The sequence below is a fragment of the Ochotona curzoniae genome, unplaced genomic scaffold (genome assembly GCF_017591425.1).
Source record: "Ochotona curzoniae isolate NIBS_2020 unplaced genomic scaffold, NIBS_Ocur_1.0 scaffold_1037, whole genome shotgun sequence".
In the NCBI taxonomy this organism is placed as follows: domain Eukaryota; kingdom Metazoa; phylum Chordata; class Mammalia; order Lagomorpha; family Ochotonidae; genus Ochotona; species Ochotona curzoniae.
Genome location: NW_024467083.1, coordinates 25,428,680 through 25,452,833, shown reverse-complemented (window position 1 = coordinate 25,452,833; position 24,154 = coordinate 25,428,680). Strand labels below are relative to the sequence as shown.

Here is a 24,154-nt window from a genome sequence, read left to right as displayed (position 1 = left end):
CAACATCCAGTATCTTTTTAAAGAAATGTTTTCATGGGCCTGGCGCAATAGCATAGTGGTTAAAGTCCTCTCCTTGAATGCATCAGGATCGCATATGGGCACCAATTCATATCCTGGTAGCACCACTTCCCATCCAACTCCTTGCCTGTGGCTGGGAATGCAGTTGGGGACGGTCCAAAGCCTTGGCACCCTGCACTCGCGTGAGAGACCTGGAGGAAGAAGCTGCTGGCTCCTGGCTTCGGCTTGGCTCAGCTCCAGCCTTTGCAGCCGCTTGGGGAGTGAACGATTGGACGGAAGAGCTTCTTCTCTGTCTCTCCTCCTCTCTGTATATCTGCCTTTCCAGTGCAAATAAATAAATCCTCAAAAGAAAAAAAAGAAATGTGTTCACTTAGGAGGCAGTCATTGTGGTGCAATGAGTTAAACTATGACACCAATATCACATATCACAGCGGATTTTGAGGCTTGGCTCTTCTGCTTCCAATCCAGCTCCCTGCTCACAAACCTGGGAATATACAATAAACTGATCCAAGTGCCAGGGCCCCTGCCACCTGTGTGTGACCCAGAGTGTCTGGTTCTTTGCTTTGACCTGGTTTAGCCCAGGCTGTTGAGGCTATCAGGGGAGTGAACCAGCAGGTGGAAGATCTCACGGTCTCTCTCTTTCTCTCTCTGGTACACTGTGATTCACTGTCCCTGCCACCATGTACTCTGGTTCCTTTAGTGTTTTTGGCTCTTTGCTACTTGAAACCCCCAGATTTAGCCTTCATACTCTCTGTGAAACTGCACTGCTGCTTTTTTGGTTTGGGGTTTTTCTTGTTTGGTTGGTTTTTTTTTTTTAATTTTATTTTATTTTAGCTCTCACTTTCTGGAAGAGACATTGTCTTCCTCAATGTAGGCTGCTCATGCTTCTTAGAACACACTCGTCACAGATTTTAGCTGTGTGTTTCTATGATTTTGTTGGCTCTGTCTCCTACTAGACAGAGACTCAACAGCTAACAGAACTTGAATGAATGAATGTTTTGAATTTAGTAGGCAAATATACATCCTTATCTCACAATTTCTGTGGATCAAGAATTCAGAGGTTACTTAGTTCCATGACTGTGGTTCAAGATCTCATAAGGTCGCAGTGAAGATACCAGCTAAGGCTGACATCACTGTAAGCCCGTTTGAGGCTGGTGGATCAACTTCCAAAGTGATTCATTGACATGCTCAGTGGTTTTTGCTGACAAAAAAACCCCTCAGTTCCTTCCCCGGAGACCTGACCATGGGTCAAGAGACATTCTTAAACGTCCCCAAGTCAACGGAGCTATCCTAGATTGAGCAATGCAAAATAAACAAAGGAAAGGATAAAATATGTTTATGACTCATCATTGAAAGCCACACTCTGCCTTTTCTTCTGTATTCTATTGGTTAGAATCCAGTCCAGTTCAGTTGTGAGAGAAAATTACACAAGGACATCAATTCCAAGACGCAGGTACCTTTGAAGAATGTCTTAGAGACTACCACAGATACTGTGTGGAACATCACTGTCAGCCGTTAGTGATGAAGACACTTGCTGAGTGGTGTTGATGGAGGATGCACATACAATTTATATACATGTACACACATATACATTTGTTTTGGCTTCATACAGGAAAATTTGAGTGATGCAGGAACAGAATCCGTGTTGGGTTAAATCAGTTTTAAGGATTAACAGATGATTGTGAGGAAAGTTGTGACACTGAAATATCCAAAAGTATATCTTATTTCAACAGTTTGTGTTGTTGTTGTGTTGTTGCCTGGTCTTCAACACTGAGCTGCAACAAAGGAAAACATAGCCTCATCTCAACAGTGGTGCAGGCACATTTCACGCTGACTCTGAGAAAGTTACATTTTTTTAAGAAAGATTTTTTATTGGAAAGGCAGATTTTTACAGAGAAGTCTCCCATCCGCTGGTTACTCCCCAAATGGCCACAAAGGCCAGACCTTTGCTGATCTGAAGCCAGGAGCCAGGAGCATTTGTGTTTCCTGAATGAGTACAGGAGTGCAAGAACTTGAGCTTCAGTAGCCTTGCAAGTCTATAAACAGGAAACTGAATTGGAAATGGAACAGACAGGAAATGAACCAGTGCCCATGTGGAACCAGTTCTCCATTGCTGGTGGAGAATTAGCCTGCTATGCCATTGCTCCAGCCCTGAAAATTGCATTCTTAGTGTACCTATCTCTAACCCCTGTGGATTATCCAGCTTTGAGATGGTTAATCTCATTTAATCCTCACACTAACCCAAGGAGTTAACCACCGTTATTCTAGAAATAAAGATAGTTAAAGGGTGACATACGTTTTTCCTAGGTGGTGTAGGCCTGAATCCAAACTTGGCCTTCTGGTATAAGCATCATTCCTTTGAGCTAGAGCATTTTAACCCTGATAAATGAATGTTGTCTACATTTGTCCTCTATATCCTGTTCAAGTCTGAACACTTGTGTTGTTTACATTTGTCCTCTGTATCCTGCTCAAATCTGAAAACTTGTGTTGTGAACAGATCAACAAAACACATTGTTGGCTCAAACTTCAAAGGTCAATTGGATGCACTAAACATTAGTGTGCCTGAAATTACCAGTGTTCAGAGCAAGGTAGTGCAAATGCCCTGAACATTAGTTTCTAGGTAAAATTAGTGTAATTTTTTTCTCAACGGAAACTACCTTGATATTGAATCAAATTTAATGCTTAGCATAAAATTCCAGATTAATTTATTTGATATTTATTGCAGTTTGTTTTCTACTGTTTCAACTCTCTCCATCTTTGTTTTGTTATGGCCAGAGTAATCTTTTTTCAAATATGAATTGTTAGTGTTAGTCATGAACTTGATGAAGGTCTTTTAGTAGTTTGTCCTCATATTTAGAATAAGAACTCATGGCTTACAGACTGTTTCGTGTGGTCTTCCCCTTTCTTGCCAGCTTCATCACCTGCCACTGATTGCCTAGCTCATTCTGCTGACATCTTTGTCCTTGGAATATATTATATACCAAGCTCCTTTATGGCCTTTTGGTCTTTGTTCTTCATATGTCTTCTACCTGGTAGAACTAGACATGTTCTAAAGTTTAACTAAATTCTCCCTCTTTACTGCTCTGATGTATCTTTTCTCCAGGCGTTCTGTTAGATGCCCTCTTGCCTATTCCTTGTTCTCCTATCTGTGAAAGCATAGGCTATCTAAGTGGGGGGGATTACTCTGTCCTTGCTCAGCAGACTATCCCCAGTACCTAGTACTTAACATTGTAGCTGCTAATACGTAACACATCCTGGATGCTTTAAAAAAAAAAAAAAAGTATTCTTATTGGAAAGGCAGATCTACAGAGAGAAAGATTATTTTCTATTTGCTAGCTCACTCCCCAAGCAGCCATAATGACTAAAGTGAGCCAATCCTAAGCGTCCTCCAGGTCTCCCAAGTGGGTGTAGGGTCCCTAGATTTTGGGCCATCCTCCACTGCTTTCCCATGCCCATATAGGGAAGTGGAGCAAAGTAAGGATTTAGCCATTGAGCCATTGCACTGGGTCCCATCCTAACTGCTTGCAGAATTACTGGAGGAATGAAATGTTTCACTGATATAAGAAATTTTACTTGCTGGCAAAGTGATTATTCTTTTTTCTAGTAGTATTTTCCATAATCTTTCTGTACTTTCATTCATTGTGTCTTCTTCCTATCACCCTCCTCTCTAATTTGTGTATTACTTTATAGCCAACCACATACCACTGCTTCATGCATTTATTTTATCGGTTGTCAAACCCCATTCATTTTTTGTTTTACTTATCAACTTTTAAATCTGAATCACTGCCATCTCTTTTGCTGCTGTTTTAAAATTGAAAAAAAAAAGATGAATTTATTTTTATGTCAAAAGCAGATTTACAGAGAAGGGAAGTCAGAGAGTGAAAGACCTTCCATCTGCTGGTTCATTTCCCCAAATGGCTGTTAACAGCTGGCGCTGAGATAATTCAAACCTGATGGTAGCAGCTTTTTCTGGGTCTCCCACATGCGTACAGTGGCCCAAGGCCTTGAACCATCCTCTATTACTTTCCCAGGCCCTAAGAAGGGAACTCTATCAGAAGTGGAGCAGCTAGGACTAAAATCAATGTCCATATGAGATGCCGGTGATTCAGGCAGAGGATTAGCTGGTTGAGTCAGTGTGCTGACACTCCTTTGCTTCTTAGAAATCTTTATAAGCTCTCATTACTTGGTAGTAGTAAGTGTTCTTCTCGTTCCATCTTAACTCAGTATATCTTTCACATTAGACTGAATTCATGGTTTTTCTTTGTATCTCTTACAACATCTAACTCTGCAATTACTCTCCTTGTAGTAGACATTCAGTGAATGTTCACTGAATGCCCTATTTCAAGGAAGTAGAGTTCATGGGCCATGTGATTATTTAATGGCTCTTCCTTGAAGAGAATTGTGCTTAAATAATTCCTCTTTATTCCTGTTGTAAAGAAGCTGTAGCAAGTCTTTATTGTCCATTGTTCTTAATGAACTACTTCAGTGACTACAGTCACATAATATACCATGGGAGAATTTCACAGTAGACTTTTGTGTTTGCCTTTAGAAGAATTAAAGTAATATCTGTGCTTTCTGTTAAAAGTATTCTTTTTTTTTTCTCTCCCTCCTTAGATAGAGTCTCCAATGAATTTTGAGTGGCTGAGAAATTTGAGAAAAAAATAAGACGCATTCCCTTCCATGGATCCCTTGGGTGCACCTTCCCAGTTTGTGGATGTAGATACACTACTCAGCTGGGGTGACTTGTGTGAAGATGAATTAAATTCTTCTGATACTACAGCTCAAACATTTCCAGAGGACACTACTAGATCACCTTTTCTCTATAATAAGGATATCAATGGGAAAGTGGTTCTATGGTAATTTCTTATTATATCACTCTTTTGATTGATTATATGATTTTCTCGTGATTTTTTTTCCTAAAGCCTTTTTGTTGATCTTATCATTGCTGAAATATTGCTCTACACATGCACTTGCAGGTTAGTTAACAACGCACAATAAGCTGCACATATTGGAAGTGCATGACGTGACAGGGCTTCACACACAGTGTACATCTATATCACAATCAGCACAGGGAGTATATTCATTTCCTCCCAGGGTCTGGTTTTGTTTGATTTTTGGTAATCCTGCCTCACGCCTCAAGCAACTGTTGATCTTCCTGCCACTGGAGAGCAGTTGGGATTTTTTTATTTAGAGTTTTGCAGAAATGGAACCGTGTATATTTTTTGCATCTTGCCCCATTCAGTGTAATTATTTGTAAGTCCATGTAGTTCATTCAGTGTTACTTGTAACAGAAGTTCATTGTTTTTTAAAAATGGCTTTATTTAGAAATTACAAACTGTATAATAAAATTACAAAATCCAGTGTTTTTTTGAAATGGCCATAGAGATGCACAATCACCACAGGCAGTTTTAAAATAATTCACGAGCCCAAAACCCTGTACATATTTGCAGGCAATTCTCACTTCCCTGCAATTACCAGCTCTAGGCAACCACTAATCTACTTTGTAAAATTCCTGTCCTGAACATTTCATATAAGTGGAATCCATGCAATAAAATATGTGGTTTTTGCAACATAATACTTTCAGGGTTCATTCACATTTTACAGATTGGGGGTCCTAATCTGACGATGTGAAATGCAAATTTCACATTTCAGTAAGGTCAGTGTGGGCATCCCCAAATCAGAAAGCCTTCTAAGTGTGAATCTTTTCTGGACTTGAGCAATCAAGGAATATTCAAAGCGTAGTACAGATCAACACTTAATTCCTTTTTATTGCTGAATAATATTCACTTATACCAATATACAACATTTATTAGTTTTTTACTTGGTAGACATTTGGGTTATTTCTTATTTTCAGCTGCTGTGCATAAGGCTGCTAGAAACCAGCTTCTTTCAACTGTAAGCATTTGTTACAATGAGAACTAGGTTAGAAGCCAGAGTGTAACATTATGCTTTTGTGCCTTTCAGGGTTATTGGCAGTTGTATTAAAGATGCATTGAAGATCTTTAGTTTTTTGATTCAGGAATTCCTTTTCTCCTATTGTTAGTCTGTGAGTTGTCAAAACCAGTGTTATACAAGGCGATAGCAACAGAGAGCTTAAAAGAATTGGGAAATAGGTTTCTTATCTCCTGTTTTGCACACTTTATTACCCATCAGGAAAGGAGATGTAGCATTACTGAACTGTACAGCCATTGTGAATACCAGCAATGAAAGTCTCACCGACAAGAATCCTGTTTCAGAAAGTATCTTCATGCTTGCAGGGCCTGATTTGAAAGAGGACCTTCAGAAACTTAAAGGTGAGTAAAATTTTCACAGGTAAATTGTTGTTTGGGAAACTGTTAATGTCCTTTACTTTGAAAAAGCCTATTTTGGGCCCGGCGCGGTGGCGCAAGTGGTTAAAGGTCCTCGCCTTGCACGCCCGGGATCCCATATGGGCGCCGGTTCTAATCCCGGCAGCCCCGCTTCCCTTCCAGCTCCCTGCCTGAAAAAGCCTATTTTGCATTAGACTGAGAAAGTTATGTAGAGGGCTACTTTTTCTTTTGTTAAAACTATTTTTTAATGTATTTTTCTTAAATGCCAAATAAAAAGTGAGAGAGGGAGAGACACAAAGAGAGTGAGAAATCTATCAACTGGTTCGCTCCCCAGATGGTCACAATGGCCAGGTTTGTGCCAGACCAAAGCCAAGACCCTAGAGATTTTTCCAAATCTCCCACATGTGTGTAGAGGGCGCTAACACTGGGGCCGTCTTACATTGCTATCCCAGCCACATTAGTAGGGAAGTGGATTGGAAGTAGAGCAGTTGGGACATGAACTGGTAACCACATAAAATGCTGGCATTATGCATGTCACCTTCTCCCACTTACCACAGCGCTGATCCTGAATCTAAATTTTAAAAAGCCTTTGAAACTTGTGGGTTTTTTATTTTTACTGTTTTTTGTTTTTTTAATTTTGATGATCTTTATGTAGTTGATTAGGGCTGAAAGGGTCAAGGACTACAGCAAAGTGAGTGAGACCATTGTTTCTACATTCTGTTTTCCTTCCTCTATCTGGGAGAAGAGGAGAGACAAAGGGAGAAGTCACACCCATTCTTCCAACCATCCCCCATGGTTGGGGTCCCTGACCTGGGGCATGCTCAAAGGGTCCTACTCAAGTGATTTCGATAGTTCAGCTGTTCTGAATTGCTGCCAATTTCGCCATTCCAACCACATGGAATCTTCAGAATCCACTTGCTGTCATAGTCCACCTTAGCATCTCTACTTGCCCAGATTTTCACTACCAACACATGGCTGGCGTAGCTGATCTATTTGTTCTGTCCTCTGTCATGGTACTAGGTGTCCTCTGCAGCCTCCAAGGTACTGCCATATCCTCCATGTGCACCTGAATATGCTCTCCACTGCTCCGTCTGAGCCACGGAGGTGGCTCCGCTTTGACACAAGCACTCTACAGTCAGACCATGCACCCGCAATTCTCTTCATGATTGGGGTTCTGAGTCCGGCAGTTCAATTGGGAGGATCCCCAAAGAAACTTCATCTGAAATTTTAGTAATCAGTAAAACTCTTTGTCTTCTTCCTGAATTTTAAAATGATAGTTGTCCCAGCAGAATAGGTCTTTTGTATCATTTTCCTCCATATATATTGTGTTTCTGGAATAAAGATGAAACTGAAAAGCTTAATATGACTTGATATTGATGAAGGATTTCTTCATACCCTCAGCAGTAAACATACTATTATACTTCTGAAATGAAAATTGACTTATAATTTAAGCCATAATTGGTTGCAAAAGTAAATATATTCTCAGTTATTTTGTACTTGCTATTATTTATTTTTATCAGAATGCTCCTGTGAATGTTTCTTTAAACAGATTAAAACAAATTGGTTCAGAATTTGCTTTTGAATTAACATTTGTTTTAAGTTAACAACCTAGAAGCCCTTTGCTGTTACTTGAATTCAATATAAAATGTATGAATACAAATTTATTAAATGTAGGAAGTATAGTAACATTTCTTAGAATGTAAACAGCAGATATCACCTGTGTAAAATCTTACTTTCTTTGGCTTTTACTGTCTTAACAGTGACAGCTATTTTCTACTTCAATAAATATTGGAATCTGAACAGGAATACTTCTAATGCTGGATCTAAGGAAGAAGAGGGAGAAAGAGAATAGCTGTATCACCTGTTAAAAACATCCGAATTTTGCCTGAAAGGACAGAGGGAAAAATCCTTAATTAAACTGCATGAGGATCAGGCATGAATTATTAAATGCTAAGGATTCTTTGTTAAAACTAATAGAGAAGTTGATCTGGAAGGGTTCCTCATGATATGCCTGTGTGTGTGAATTTTCACATACACTCTAGAATTATAAGTAATAATTTTAAAAATTTTAATACAAGGATATAAATAAAACCTTTATTTAATGCTACAAAATTGCGAGTCTCACACTGTCTGCTAGTTAATGTTTTGCTCAAGTTCAGTTGCTTCTTCTCTGTGTCCACGTTTCTTTGCTTTTAAAATGGCAGTAATAATTTCTATGTCAGTTCCTGGCCCATAGGAAGAAGTTATGTCCTGAAGGATTGAGAACCTAGTCCTGTTCCCCTTCTTACAGTTTATTAACAACTTCATGAATAATTACATAGTGTGACTTAGTAAAATCTAGGTGATACTAAATTGGTAGGAATTATAGGAAATATTAGGTGATAGGCTACCAAATTTCAGATAGCTGCACTATTTGAAGTATGTACTGAAAGATGAAGGAATTAATGTAGGTGAATGTAAAAGATTTACAAGAAGTTCACAACACAATTATCCGTGTTCAGGAAATGAAAGCATGCTTTGACAAGTATCTCAGCAAAATTCCATTGTGTCCTCATTCCATTTTTCTTTTTTTAAATAGCAGATTTATTTTTTTATTTTTGAAAGGCAGAATTAACAGACAAAAAGAAAGAGATATCTTTCTAGTTCACTTGCTGGTCTCAAAAGAGCGGGAGCTGGGCTGGCCCAGCCAGGATCCAGGAGCTTTCCCCAGCAATCCTGCTGGGCGGGAGGTGTCCAAGGTGGGCGTCTTCTGCTGTCCCAGGCACCTTAGTAGAGAGCTGGAACAAATATATTTATATTATTTATATTAGATAAATTTCTAGCTATGGAGATGTAAATTATAGAAAATATACATTTACACAGAGTGTGAGTAAATGCTTAAAATTTCTAGGATACAATTTTACCATTCTTTTTTTTTTTAAGATTTATTTTATTTTTTTATTGGAATTCTCTAAGTAGCCTCAACTGCCAGAGTTAAACCAATCCTTAGCCAGGAGGTTCTTCCAGGTCTCCCACATGGGTGCAGGGTCCTAAGACTTTGGGCCATCCTCCACTGCTTTCCCAGGACACAGGCAGGGAGCTGGAAGGAAGGTGGAGCAGCCGGGACACCACTGGTGCCCATATGGGATCCTGGTTGGTGGAGGCTGAGGATTTAGCCACTAGGTTACCATGCCAGGCCCACAATTTTAGCATTCTGATGTGTATTCGCCTGTGTCTCTCTGTGGGTGAGTAAGGATATACACACACGCACACGCACACTTGTTTTGATAGCTTTTATTACCAAAAGTAAAATAATCGTATGTTTACTATTCTCAAAGCAAGATAATTGTGTATATGTGCTTTTTTGCATTTTGCCTTTTTCAGCAAATGAATTCCTTGTTTTAATTGCAGAAATTACATCTAATACTGAAACTATGTTCACAGCTTCCCCTTGGCTCAGAACTATATTTTGTAGCTAAAGTATACTTTCTAGCTTGTTGTATCTTAACCTGTATCCAGTCCAGGACTACACACTGCACCTTATTGTTATGACTCTTAATTTGTATGTGTGGTATTCAGTTCGCAGCAGTCCCTTTTTTATGGTGGTTACTTAGGTGAAGTAACCCATTATTTTCCAAGATATTCTGACTTCTACATTGGTCTGATTTACTTGTGTTGCCATTTAATTTGTATTTCTTATAACCTAGTAGAATCATTTTGACTAAAACATGTCACTTACAGGTAATACTGTATTGTATGTTTAATCATAAGTGAAGAACTGTAAAATCTGATTGACTTGCGTTGGGCCGTTCAAGATAGCTAGGTTGATGATGACATACTTGGGTAATGGCAGCCTGATCTCTCCAGTTAGACAGTTTTACCCTTCTGGGTGAGAACTAATCTCTGGCTTTATTTTAGACTCTGGATGTCCAGGTGCTGATCTCATGATCACCGAATGTTTTAACACCAGGTGACACTGTGTTTCTGATTCAGTCTTTTCACTAAGAATATAATGTTCTGTTTTCTGAAAATGTTTACTCAGAACAAGTTTTTCCTGATTAACTGTTGAGTTATAGTTGATTATTATGAGCACAGTTCTGTTGGACATGCCTGGAAAATGATTAATTCTTTTAATTACCAATTACAAAAATAAGGATTTGTTTAATAGTTGTTTCAAATGGTGATTTTTCTGGCCTTCTGGTTTTTGAGCCTCAGTTTGTGCTTGTGCTTACAGCTTTCCAATAATATGCTGAAACTATTGATTTTTTAAAATTTGTTGTCTTTCCTGGAGAAGCGGGAAATTAAACGATTTCATCTGCCCTCCCCTTTCTCAGATACATACAATATACATTATTCCTTTTTTTGCCATTTTTTTAATCGTTCTGCCACAATTTTGATTAAATTATTAATTGATGTTTGGGTGGGCGTTACTCGTAACTGATTATTAAATGGATTAGTAGTAGTCTCTTGTATAGCTTTTTTCTTTAGGTTATTTTTAAAATATATTTCTTTTTTCTTGAAAGTCAAAATTAGAGGGGTGGGGGAGAAACAGAAAAAAATCTTGCAACTGCTGGTTCACTCCTCAAATAGCCTTCTTGATTGGAGCTGAGCTGGTCAAAACCCAGGAACCAGGAACCTCCTCTGGGTCTCCCATATGGGTACAGGGACCCAAGCATCTGGACCATCTACCGACTTCCCAGGACATCAACCAATGCTTACACAAAATGCTGGCACCATAGACAGAAGCCCTAGTACCGGGCCATTCTCCCCTACACTCCCAGGCTCATTTTCAGAGAACCGGATCAGAAGGGAAGCAGCTGGGACTCGAACCTGTGCTCACATGGGTTGCTGGCTCAACCCCACACTTTTAAATATAGCTATAAGCCTCCCTCAGTGTGATCATATGCTTCATCTTTTAGTTCCACGTTTTGCTTAGTAAAGCTCTTCCTGTTAACCTGTGTCTTCTACCCCTCTACTTCCTCTCTAGACTGTTCCATCTGTCTGCTGCTCTATTACTGCCCTGGAACTTAAAAAAAAACAAAACAAAACAAACAAAAAAAAACCCGAAAAAACATCTCTTGGGACATCCTTTTTAAATCCTTTTTCCTCTTTAATGAACTGGACCTCTTCCTCTGCCACTAGATCTTATATCTCTTTGTTGTAGGTCTTCAACTTTCTGGGTACATCCACCAGGAGGTTTCTGAGAAGGGAATGTAATACAGAATTACTAAATCTTAGTTCTACATTCATATCTAATTAGGAATAGAATTCGAATTTGACAGTCATCTTCTAGAATTTTAAAGGCATTGTTTTTTGATGTTTGCCACTGGGAAGTCTGATGGTATTCTTTCTCTTGATTATTTGTTCTTAATTTGTTCCTAGAAGCATCATGATCTCATCTTTATTTCCAGTCTTCTGAAATTTCTAAGACATGCACTTTTATGTGGTTTGGGTGTCTGTGGGTGCATTGAATCAAAAAACTCATTTCTTTTAGTTCTGGGAAATTTCTTATTTTATTTCATTAGTAATTTACTTTCTGTTCGTTCTCTTGAAATTCTGTTAGATGTTTTACTTCCTTTTTTAGTCCTCTGATTTTCTTTTTTTCTTTTGTTAACTATTATTTAAGTTGTTATTCTCTATCTTTTACGTTCTGAGAGATTTTCTCAAGTTAAACTTAGACCTTTCATTGAACTTTCCTGCTGTCACATTTATATATATATATATATATATATATATATATATATATATACATATATATATATGTAAACACACACACACACTTATACGCCATTTTGGCTTTGTTTCAGAGGTATTAAATGAGCAGACTTTAGAATGTTGATGGAAAATGGAATTCAAGATGAGCTTATTTTAATGCCAAAAATCTTGAAAACCATGCACAGTGTTCTCATAACATTTTCTGTGGACTTCTTGAACAATGAAATTTACCTGGCTCTCAAAAATTTTCTGCCCTAAAATAAACATGTTAATTCCATTGCCTGTAAATGTTTTGAAGTATATGTATGTCTCTTTCAGTGAGAGTTGTAAGAATGGTGTTAACAAATCTTAGAAGATTTTACTTATTTTAAGAAGGGGATAGAGAGAGAACTTTCATTCACTGGTTCATTCCCCAGTTGACTGCAGTGACAGGTACTTGGCCTAGCCAAAGACCAGAGCCTGGAACCGGGAACTTCATCCTGTGAGTGTCCTGTGAGTGGCAGGGCCAAACACTTGAGCCATCTTCACTGCTTTGCCCAGGCTGTTAGCAGGGAATTGGATCAACAGTGAGGCAGCAAGGACTCCAGCCAGTGCCCATAAGGAATGCCACCATTGTCATCCCAAAATACTGGCCACTGAGATTTTTGTTTTATTTCACTTTTCATTTCCTTCTCTGCATTGTCTTGAGTATTTGTTTTATTCCCCTTGTGTTTTTGCTAGAGGCTAATGTTACTTCCTGATGGTTCTTAAATGATAGTTTTATTTACAAGAGAGAGAAACTGATATACTATTGAAGAGTTCTGTCTGTGAATCTTAGTTTGTTAAAGCAGCTATAGCACTTTGGACTGGATTGCTGATAAAATTTTGTTTCTCACAGTGCTGGTGGCTGAAAGTTGGAGATCAGGATGTCAGCATGGTCAGGTTTTAGTGCCGTGCCCCCTTTTAGGATGCTAATGGCAACTTGTCACAGCTTCATGTTGCGGAGGAATCAGACATTTGAGAGATACCAACCTACAAGTATCTGAATGCCTTTCATGAGGATTCCCTCAACCTCTTGTCATGCTTGTTTCCCCCTACTCCCCACTCTCTAATACCGTCACATTATGGGGTTGGGTTTCAACATGTGAATTTCAAGAATTGAGTCCATAATAGTTAGCAGAGTTTATTGCTTTGTAGGAAGGAAGCAGATGATAGAGCTAGAGACCTGTTTAATAAAGGTCCTTTGATTTGAGCCTCTTAAATATCTGGAAAGAAACTTGAGGATTGTAAGCCTGTGGGGTCTTTTTTTGAAGCTAGTTATGGGCAAAGGTCTAGTCCCTTCTCTGTTAAGTATAAAATGTTAATATAATCTTCCCTTTGCAGCTGTGCTGTAAGTTCTGGATTTCAGAAACTCTGTAGTTCAGCATCTTCAGAAAACGAAAGTCCTCTCTTATGTTAGGGAGTAATCATCACTTTGCTGTACAGGTTAGGGCAGGGGTTGCTGCAGTCTATCCTCTTTATGGACTTTGAAAGTACTGTGGGCCTCCAGCTACTGAGCCCTTCTAGTATTCCCCAGTAAAAACAACAGTAATAGACGACACTCAGCAGGAATTTGAGGCCTGACAACACCAAGCATCTGCCCAGAATACCACACAGGAACCTAATGGACCCAGGATCTGATTCAAAGCAGTCTGTCAGATTTCATCAGTGCTGTTCAGCACGGATCAGCCTGCTTTATTCTGGTCACCCCATTCCTGCAAGCAGTTAAGGATCTCTGCTCTGGATGTCAGTCATTACTAGTTCGTTGACTGTCTTCTAGAATTTGGATGATGCTTATTTGTTTCCAGTTTACTCCCATTCTGTTTGTCTCCACACTTACACCTGTCGTTGTATTGCTTTCACGATCATTGTGGAACAGAAGGAACAAATGCTTGTGTTCAATACATCTTTTAAACTGAAGTGTCTCGAAATTCTTGATACTTTGTTTTATGCATCGATTTGTTGTCTCATTTCTCTAGTCCCATGTATGGTTCTGTTGTTGCCAGGTTGCCGAACAGGTGAAGCCAAATTAACCAAAGGATTTAACCTGGCTGCCCGGTTCATTATTCACACAGTGGGACCTAAATACAAGAGCCGCTATCGCACAGCAGCTGAGAGCTCCCTGTACAGCTGCTATCGAAATGTGCTTCAACTGGCAAAGTACGCTCTCCTTATTTCCTGAATTTGTCATGCCATGTATTGTGAAAAGCCCCAGTTTTATGAACTTTTAAAAAATATTTGTTTGTTTGGAAGATAGAATTATAGAAAGAGAGGGAGAGACACAGAGAAATCTGTTTCCTGTTTCATTTCCCAAATGGCCACAACAGCCAGGTAAACCCCAGGTTGTTTCTTTGTTTTTAAGATTTATTTATTTTTATTTGAAAAGCAGCATTACAAAGTGAGAAGGAAAGAGAGCAAGAGATCTTCCCTCCACTAGTTCAATCTCCAGATAGCCACAATGACCAGAGCTGAGCTAGTCTGAAGCCAAGAGCCAGGAGCTTCTTCCAGGTCTACCATGTAGTTGCAGGGGCCAAGCACTTAGACCATATTCTGCTACTTTTCCGAGCACATTATCAGAAAGCTGGATGAAAAGAGGAGCACTGAAATGGAAGGCTGGCTCTGCAGGTAGAGGCTTAACGTGCTGGCCATGGTGCCATCCCCCAAAGCCCCAGTTTTAAAGATGAGGAACTTTGATAATTTAGTAGAACTCTGTGATAGAACTAATAACCTTTACAGGCTTACTAAGATAAATCAGATAGATTTGGCTAAAATTTCAATCTGTTCCCTTTTTATTCCCTTTAACCTGAAGTAATATATATCTTAAATTTTAGTATTATTAAGTTATATGTTAATATAATTATTAAATGATGCAGCTCGAGTAACTGCTAGAGATTTGTTAAAGAGATGGGGAAGAAGTTGAGCTACATTTTGAAACCAGTTATGTATTGTTATATACGTATTACGAATGTCTGTAGTACAGTTCTTGTGTTTCTGTTTGATTGCAGAGAGCAGTCGATGTCTTCCATTGGATTCTGTGTCATCAACTCTGCAAAAAGAGGTTACCCTCTAGAAGACGCAACACACATAGCCCTTCGTAAGTGATACCGGAGGTGCAACATGAAAATCAGTCTTAAAACATTTTCACCAATAGTCATGTAGTTCCAGCCAGAGAACAATCATTGGCTAACTAGAATGAACTCATCAGCGAACTAATGACAGTCTGGAAGGAAGTGTCTATTGAGGGTTTACAGATTTCTCAGCTTACTTTCTTGAGTTGACATTTTGTCATTTTTAGTCAACATAAACCAAAAGCTATTTGATGTTCAGCTTAAGAAAGTCCAGGATCTAACTGAATTACATCTGAATTCAAAACACATACCTAGTTTTGTATGTAGTTTATGTAGTTCTGGAATTAATAGTTCATGAGACATTGACAGACAGGACAAACGCTTTAAAACATTAGTGATTGTCCTAGAGAAGAGCATGCTTTCAGCCCCTGTGTATCCAAAGGAGTCACTGCAGACTTACGCTGCGCTTCCATCTGTTAAGCATGGGCTTTGGGCAGCGGTGTCGCGAGAGTGTACATAAATACAGAATGTTTATGCTATTTCAGGATTTTACAAGTGCTTGTAGGCTTTTACATTACTTCAGCTACAGAATACAAATCTAAGACCAGGTTACAAGGAAGGAGAGTCCAATTCCATTTCAGATCAAACATAACAGAAGAATTTTTGCTAAAATCCTTCTCACTGGCAGCACTCACTCAGGCAAAGGTTTCTTCACCATCTGTTGCAACTATCGTAGAGGATGTTTATTGTTTGGAAGGAAAACCATATCCTGTCAAATTTGAGATCAGAGTTGATAGGAAAAGAACTCAATGTCGTGTCATATCCACCCAAATTAACAAAGTTCTCCGGTGATATAGAATTATTACTTGGAGTTTAAAATGAAGGACCCATATGGTCTTAAATAGTTCTGTAAAATTATAAAGTATCTTAAAAATGAGTCTCTTATTTTTAGAAGATCTGTTTGTTTAAAAGGCATAGTTACAGAAAAAGAGGGTGGAGCAGAGAGAGAAAGAAAGTCTTCCATCTTGCTGACTCACCTCCAAATGTCTGCAACAAGTCAGGAGCCAGGAGTTTATCTGGGTCTTATATGGTTGCAAGGGCCCAAACACTTAGGCCATCTTCCACTGCTTTCCCAGGTGCCTTACCAGAATGGTGGATCAGAAGTGGAGCAGCTGGGACTTGAACCAACCTTCATATATGATGCTGGCACTGCAGGCAGCAGCTTACCCTGCTTCTTTAGTCCCAAAGTGATTATCCTTGCTAGTTAAGAATTTTGCTGTATATTTATGCATATAATAAATGCAAGTGTGTATTTTTAATAAGAAGACAAATTGCAAAAACAACCCTGTGTCAGTTTGAGATAGTGTGGTGTCTATCACAATCAGGTTTCAAGTGGTAAGACGTGGAACGAATATCCGGGCCTAGTGACTTTTTTTTTAATTGTTTTTTTTAACTGCTTCTCAGCCTCTTGGCTAAGATCAAGTGTAAGACTGTTTATTTTTTGTGTGTGTGTGAAAAAGCAGAATTGCAGAGAGAGGAGAAGAGACACAGAGAGACCTTCCATCTGCTAGTTCACTTCCCCAACTGGCCATAACATCTGGGGCTGGACCAGCCCTGAACCAGGAGGCAGGAGCTTTTTCTCTGTTAACCATGTGGATCCAGGGTCCTGAGAGAAGATCAGTGACAGAAAGAGAAAAGAAAAAAAAGCATCCTTTTGCTGGTTCACTCCCCAAATGGCCACAAAAGTAGGGCCTGAGCCAGGTCAAAGTCATGAGCTTCTACCAAGTGTCTATCATGGATGCAGAGGCCCAAGCGCTAGGGCCATCTTCCACTGATTTAGTAAGTAAACAGCTGGGTCTCGAACCTGCACATATATGGGATGCTTGTGTCCTAGGCAGAGGCTTACCCTGCTACATCATGATGCTGGCCCTGCCCTGTGACTCTTATGTCTGATCACCTGTTAGACTAGGTAGCTCATTGTGCTTAAGTAAGAACCGTCTAAGTAGACTACTGTGTTATAACTTGCACATCTTCTAAGTGGTGCCTTTCCAAATGAGAAACCAATTCCTGCCTTTCTATTATTCCTTCTGTCAGAGCTTTCGGATAATCTTGATGTTCAGATTCATCTTAGCACTTTCCTGTTATTTCATGATTTCCATATTTCCTTTCTTGTTAAGAGTAATCATAAGGCTTAGAACTTAAAGAGGACCATGACTTTTTTTTCCTGTTGTTTAAGATTGCTTTATTTGAAACGCTGAATTACCAAGAGAAAAGGAGAGACAGAAGAAATTTCCATCCACGGTTCATTCCCCAAATCGCCACATTGGCCATGGATAAACTGGGCCAGCCCAAAGCCTGGAGCTGAAATCTCCATCTCCTACGTGGATGCCCAGGGCCCAGCCATTTGGTACATGTTTCACTGATTTCCCAGGTACATTATCAAGGAGTTGGATCAGAAGTGAAACAATTGAGGCTTGAACTGGTGCTCTGAAATGCGATCACAGTATCACAAGTAGTTTAACTGACTGAAACATAACATTGGCCCCAGAGGCATCAGTTTTTACTAATATAATTGAACAGAGAGCCAAGATGATTACTCTGTGGTCCCAGATAGATCACTTAATATAGTGCCATAAAAGCCAATTTGGCAGTGATAAATAATAGCAACTATGAGTCGACAGTGGCTATAAGCAAATCTAATGAAGCAATTTCTGGGATTTGTTTTAAAGATTTATTTGTTCTTCTTGAAAGTCAGAGTTAAGACAGAGAAACAGAGGGAGAGAGATCTTTCATCTGCTGGTTCACCCCTAGAGACAGTCCGAAGCCAGGACCCCAGGGTCTCTTCCAGCTCTCCCAAGTGGGTGCACTGTCCCAAAGCTTTTTGGGACCCATCCTCGATGCCTTCCCAGGCCACAAGCAGGGAGCTGGATGGGAACCCATATGGGATTCAAGCTGAGGATTTTAGCTGCTGGGCTGCCACACTGGGCCCAAGAAAGAATGATTTTTATTTGAAAGGTTGAGTTACACAGAAAGATGAAAATTTAAAATTGTGTAGGCAGAACTCTTGGGACAGCATTTTAAAAGGATGAGGTTACAAAAATTAAATACTAAAGCAAGTTGAGAACTGCATAAAGGCCACTATTTGAAAAAATTGTCAGAAAAAATATGGAAATGAAGAAGCCGTAATTTGGCTTTGGTTTTGTCAGAGGATTAAGTCCGACTAGGACATCTAATACTGTGACTGAATGGATGGAAAGAGACTTGTAATGGGTCACTGTGGTCAGAACAGGCTATAGGCAGCAAGAATGTGCTGGGGAGAGGAGAAGTGTCTGGAGCCAGGCACCGTTGCAGACACTGGGAATGGAGCAGAAATAAAGTTCCTGCTGTTGTGAGCTCTCATTCTGCTGGATAAAGAGGAGAGAGCAAGAGGACACCTCACCAACAAGGAATCCTGCAAAACCCACCAGAGAAGAGTACTGACACAGGCTCCCCAGGCTGAGCTCACCACGACAGTGACTGAATCACGGAAACAAAACCTACAGCTTGCTCTTTCTTTTCATGTAAATTCTTTTCTGTTGGGTAATCATTTTGTACTTTTTCCTAGGCACTGTAAGGAGATTCCTAGAGATTCATGGAGAAACCATTGAAAAGGTCGTATTTGCTGTCTCTGAACTTGAAGAGGTATTTTGCTAATTGTATTGTTTAAATTCAATTTTTACTTTTGAATGTTTTTAGTTGTCTTATCATATTTACTGAGGTTCTAGCAGACAAATCCTAATTATATATATTTCATAGTTGGACTTGATCATTCATTGAAAAAGATTTTGTTGGAAAGTATAAGTCAAAAAGGGTATTTTGTTGATATTTTTCACTGTTGAACTGCAAGTGACATCTCACTTGGTAGAGGTGCGCTGCTCTGCACCTTCTGTCAGCCCTCAGGGCGCCACCTTTCACCTGTACTCTACGTAGCTGAGCAGCATAACTGGAAGACTGCCCGGGTGCTGGGAAATTGGTGCTGTTCCCTGACCTGGAAGCAAGTGCTGAGTCACCTTCAGGTCTGGAGTTGAGCAAATTGTGAGATGCTCATGTTTTGTTACACACAGTTAGGCCTAGTTTTAATTCAAAACCATTTTAGAAGAGCATCTGTTTTGTCATATTACATTTTATGTAGTCATAGAATATTCCATCCAATTTAGCTTCTAATATTTCCCAGTTGTATCTGAACAAGTTACTTCATTGCCTTTGCTTTGGTATAATAGGACAGGGATTCTATGTATAAACGTTAAAAAAAGAGTGTCTTTAGACTTCTTGTAAACCTTCTTGTAAAATGATGCAAGACTGAACAGTACAGGACAAATGAATAATAATTTTTGAATGATTTTGTAATTTCTGGAATAATGATTCCATCACTGTTTTGTTTTCTTACTCTAATCTAGCCTTTTTTCATATAACAGAATATTTGATGAGTAGGGCCATTACAATAAAACAATTCCTGGGATGGTGCGAAGACAAAATGCTTCAAAATGCAGGCAAAGTAAGAACACTGAACACCTGTAGCATGGATTTATAAAGTCCAGTGGACAAATCTGTATGAAAATTGTGAGATGAAATTTATTTCATTAAGAAAAAAATGTAAACTTCTAAAAAGGGTAAAATCCATGAAATTGCGGTTCTTTACAAATAGAAATGATCAGGAAAAAATCCATAAAAAACAAAACCCTCATGCTGTCATGACACACTGAGGGAAAAGGAAGTAGCATCTGGTGGCTGTTGAGATTACTCAGTTTGCTAATCTGCTACCTGCAAGTGCCACCATCCAGTTAAGGCACTTGTTCGTTCATGTTCTGGGTTGCTCCACTTCCCATCCAGCTCTCTGCTTGTGGCCTGGGAAAGTAGCAGATAATGGCCCAAAGCTACGGGTATGGGACTCTGCACTTACATGGGAAACCCAAAGGAGGCCCCTGACTCTTGGTTTCACATCGGCTCAGCTCTTTCTTTTGCAGCCATTTTGCGAGTGAACCAGCAGAAGGAAGATATTTCTCTCTGTCTCCTTCTTTCTGTAAATCTGCTTTCCCATTAAAAATAAATAAATAAATAAAAGGAAGTAGCATCTGATCAAGTCATCTCAAAATGAAGATGCCCTCAATGAGTGAAGGCACCCAAGGTTCAGTGATCTGGAGTTGGCAGCGTGACATTGCACTTTACTTGACTAACTGCCAGTATCCAGATCTTTAATGTAAGAGCTGCATGAAGTTCCCAGACAGCACATCCGCTGATCTCAGAAGTGATAGGTCCTCACTCCTGGTTTGGCAGAGGCTGCCTTCCTAGCGTCTGAATAGCACTCAGCACCGCTCAGGCTGTGTCCTCTCTTCCGAATTTTTCACAGAATGACTTGCTTTTCTGACACAGGCTACTTACCAAAAGCTGCTACCTCTGTACTTCCCAAGGTCATTGAAGGAAGAGAGTCGATCGTTGCCATACCTACCTGCAGATATTGGAAATGCAGAAGGTGAGCCTGTGGTACCTGAGCGGCAGATCAGGATAAGTGAGAAACCTGGTGCTCCAGAGGGTGAGTTCTAGAGTTCTTCCTTTCTGAATTTTCCTTGTAGAGCATCACAACCAATGATGTGGGAAGTTTACCTTGACCCTTGGGAAACTATTTGCATGACTCAGAGCCCTGGTCTTGTTGAGTCTGATGCTTTCGATCATTTTTTTTTTTTTAAGATGTGTAGCTGTCTGTAGGCATGTAGGTAGATACTTCACCTGTCTGTGTCAGGCAGTAAGGATTCAGAGCTTCATGTAACAGTGTTCTCATCATGTAGTCCCATAAAAGACAAGAAAGTAGTGTATCATATAATCTTTTAAACAATTTAACAGTGACTATTAAAACCTCTAACTTTAATACTATGGCAAGGATACTGCAACCAGCTATTTTGTTTGTTTAAAAGGTATACGCACACTGGGTGGAGTGGTGGTGATAGCCCTGTGAATCTGTTCCATGCAACAGATTGTGCTGATCTTCACACATATGTATTTAGATTAGACATCTTCTGTGGAGACCTGCCTCATAAGCTTTATTGGTAGAACATATCTTGAAGCCTAGCAATTTAGGGAATTACTATGAAATTCCCATTATAAGCACTGTTTTGAAAAAATGAACACCACATTAAAACATGTAAAATGATACTTGACTCTGTTTTAAATTACGTATTTTAACTATTTGAGAGGCAGAGAATTGCTATTCAGTGATAACTCCACAATTACCCGCAACAGCCAGCTTAGTGCTTAGCCATGCCAAAGCTGGGAGCCCAGTAATCTATCTAGGTCTTTTACGCGAGTGGGAAAGACCCAGCTAGGGTCTCTTAAGTCTGGCAGTGGCAGGTGGAGGAGGACATTACATATTCCACTGCCTTCAGACAATATGGTGATAGAAAGGAGTTTTGCTGGAAGACTACCCAGGGGCTTTAGGGAACTCTGCAGTAGAGTAGATACTTGAAATACACCAGTCATTTGAACTCCTCATTTCTGTGAGCACCACTGCGTTATGTTTCTCCTGCATGACGTGCATTAGTTTGATGGTATAAGCAACAGCAGATACTGGGCAGTAGGCGAGATGTTTTAACCAATCCTCAGAGTGCTTGACCTGCATTCACATCTCTGAAAACAAAGTTTGCTCATAAATATTTTCAACTAATGTAATAAGTCTGTTAGAAATAAATGCTTTTTTGCAGAAAGGGGAATTGATGAAATACCATGATTTCGTGGGTATGTTGTAATGAAAGCAACCTGTCCAAGCTTTTGCCCTATCCCAGTTTGAGGAGCAGTGAAGTAGATGTGGGGAAGTCCCTAATGGGGAACCAGGCTAGTAGTCAAGTGGGGCAGTGCCATGGAAAGTTCCCCAGGATTCAAGATTTGATATTTTGCTGATGTTGTCCTTATTAACAGGTCTTGTAAGGCAATGGACCTCACTGAGAGAAGATCTGGTCCTAAGGGATTGGCTTCTACTAGCCAAATGTGCATTGATCATATTGACAGATCTGAAAGTTATTTGTTAGTTTATAGTGAGAGCTTTAACTCTTTCAGACTAAAACAATTATCTTGGTTTAACCACAGTGGAAAACCAGGATCCTGAACTACAATTGAAATATTTCCTAATAAATATGGATTATCCCCTGAGATCCTGGTCTGTTTATCTTTGAGCAGGCATTACCTGCCTGAAGGGCTAAGGCTTAGATGCCGGTGAAGTGCTCGCTCTTCACCCAGAGCTCTATAAATGCTCCTACACATTTGTTTCTTGTGCTTTTATCTTTTTGCTTATGATCAAACTCTAAGTTTTTCTTCCTACTGTAATACCCATCTAACTTTGATTTAATTTTGCATATTTTTAAAGCTTGCTTCACACGTGAAAAGCCATTTCTTGAATTATTGCAATTCTACTAATGCACAAACCTATGTTGCTTTCATTCTCAATTTTTGAGACCAGACAGCCATCTCTGTTACAGCATCCGCAGTCTGTATTCTTTTCTGTCTAGGTTTATGCTAAGCTGTCTATTGACAGTAGTGTTTTCATTACAGACAACCAAGAAGAGGAGGATGAAGGCTTGGGAGTTGATCTTTCGTTCATTGGCTCTCATGCCTTTGCCCGAATGGAAGGAGATATTGATAAGCAAAGAAAGCTGATTCTCCAGGGACAGTTATCAGAGGCAGCACTACAGAAGCAGCATCAAAGAAAGTAAGACAAATTCTTTGGGAATAGGGCATGAGTGGAAAGAGATCTTGCATCTGCTGAGTGATTTCCATATATACATAATGTATTCTGATTTGTGCTTCTGGACATATTATGAGAAAGATATCATCCCCATTTTGTAAGTGGAAAAACTAATTTACTAGTGATTACAATTAGTAAGAAGTCAAGTCAGCATTCAGGCACATGGCTGATTTCAGCTGTTGTATTTTGTCTACTGTAATTGTAATAACTCCAGTAAGCTAATAGCCTAAAAGGAGACATTAGGAAAAGGGGAAGGACAAAGTTTTTACTTGATTACATTTAGAATTAAAGCATTATATTCAGTTTAAAATTTTGTTTCTCTCTAAATTACTCCAAGTATGGAGCATCTGACTCACTGCATTGTTACAGATGTTTTCCACAGAAATTTCCAGGCAGTTCTCTTTAAAACATAGAAGCTATTGCTTTTTTGAGGGTTTAAGCTTTTCTAACAGCAGTGCCTGAAAAGCTAGCTGCTTTTCAAAAAAATTACGGAGAAAATAATCAAGCTACAAATAGATAACGTTATATTTTAAGATTATTTTTAACCTTTTAAGATTGTGTTGCGCATTAAATAAAATAATTCAGTGAATCTGATGTAACACAATAAGATTAGTCATTGCTAGTCCCTTAAATCAGCAGAGTCATGGTGTGTTACCTTAGAATTTTAGCACTTGCCTTGCCTTTTGACTGGAATACTCTCATCTTTCAGTTCTTACCAATTCTTCACCTTTTTCACTTAATCTTAGCCAAAAGGCCAAGAAGTGATCCACCTTTCTTAGAAACATTGCCTCTGAAAGCTTACCTTGCAGATCTGGAATAGATGCCTTTGCTTGTATACTTTTTCATACCCAGTACTTACCCAGAGAGCAGCATAGCATTGATCACGCTGTTTCATAATCTGAGGCTGAATGTTGTCATTCTTCATTGATGACATAGCAGTTGGAGTAGATATCTCTGGAGTCCCTTGGAGAATTAAATTTTTTGTGTCCTGAGTCCTAGGTCTTAATTCTAATTTAAAACATAACAAAACAAAAAGCAGTTAAGTCACTAGAGGGCACCAGTGAACAGCTTTTTGGAAGGTTGTGGTCGAATGATAGTTTGGCCCTTTCTAAGCTTAGCCATGGTACAAATCATAGGGCAAACATTTTCCTTCAAATGCAGTGACTGCTGTCCCTCACATTAGCTGCATCCACCTGTCTGTCTGTCTCTTTCTCTCTCTTTCTTTCTTTTTATTCTTAAAAACTTTTTAACTGTATTTTTAAAAATGTTTTTATGGTGTG

At 39.3% G+C, this 24,154-nt stretch overlaps 1 protein-coding gene across 4 annotated transcripts in view; it reads left to right on the top strand.

Annotated features, from left to right (window-relative positions):
* The window catches only part of GDAP2 (ganglioside induced differentiation associated protein 2), a 60,735-nt gene that overhangs the window by 3,794 nt on the left and 32,787 nt on the right, over positions 1-24,154 (top strand). For 2 of the 4 annotated variants that reach the window (XM_040999247.1, XM_040999244.1), the window contains exons 2-8: positions 4,633-4,874; positions 6,172-6,311; positions 14,045-14,198; positions 15,044-15,132; positions 18,711-18,787; positions 20,516-20,675; positions 22,682-22,838. In XM_040999247.1, the coding sequence (XP_040855181.1) occupies positions 4,699-4,874; positions 6,172-6,311; positions 14,045-14,198; positions 15,044-15,132; positions 18,711-18,787; positions 20,516-20,675; positions 22,682-22,838 (953 nt within the window). In that variant the 5' untranslated portion in view covers positions 4,633-4,698. The remainder of the gene's footprint in view (positions 1-4,632; positions 4,875-6,171; positions 6,312-14,044; positions 14,199-15,043; positions 15,133-18,710; positions 18,788-20,515; positions 20,676-22,681; positions 22,839-24,154) is intronic. The other 2 variants (XM_040999245.1, XM_040999246.1) reach the window with 2 other exon arrangements.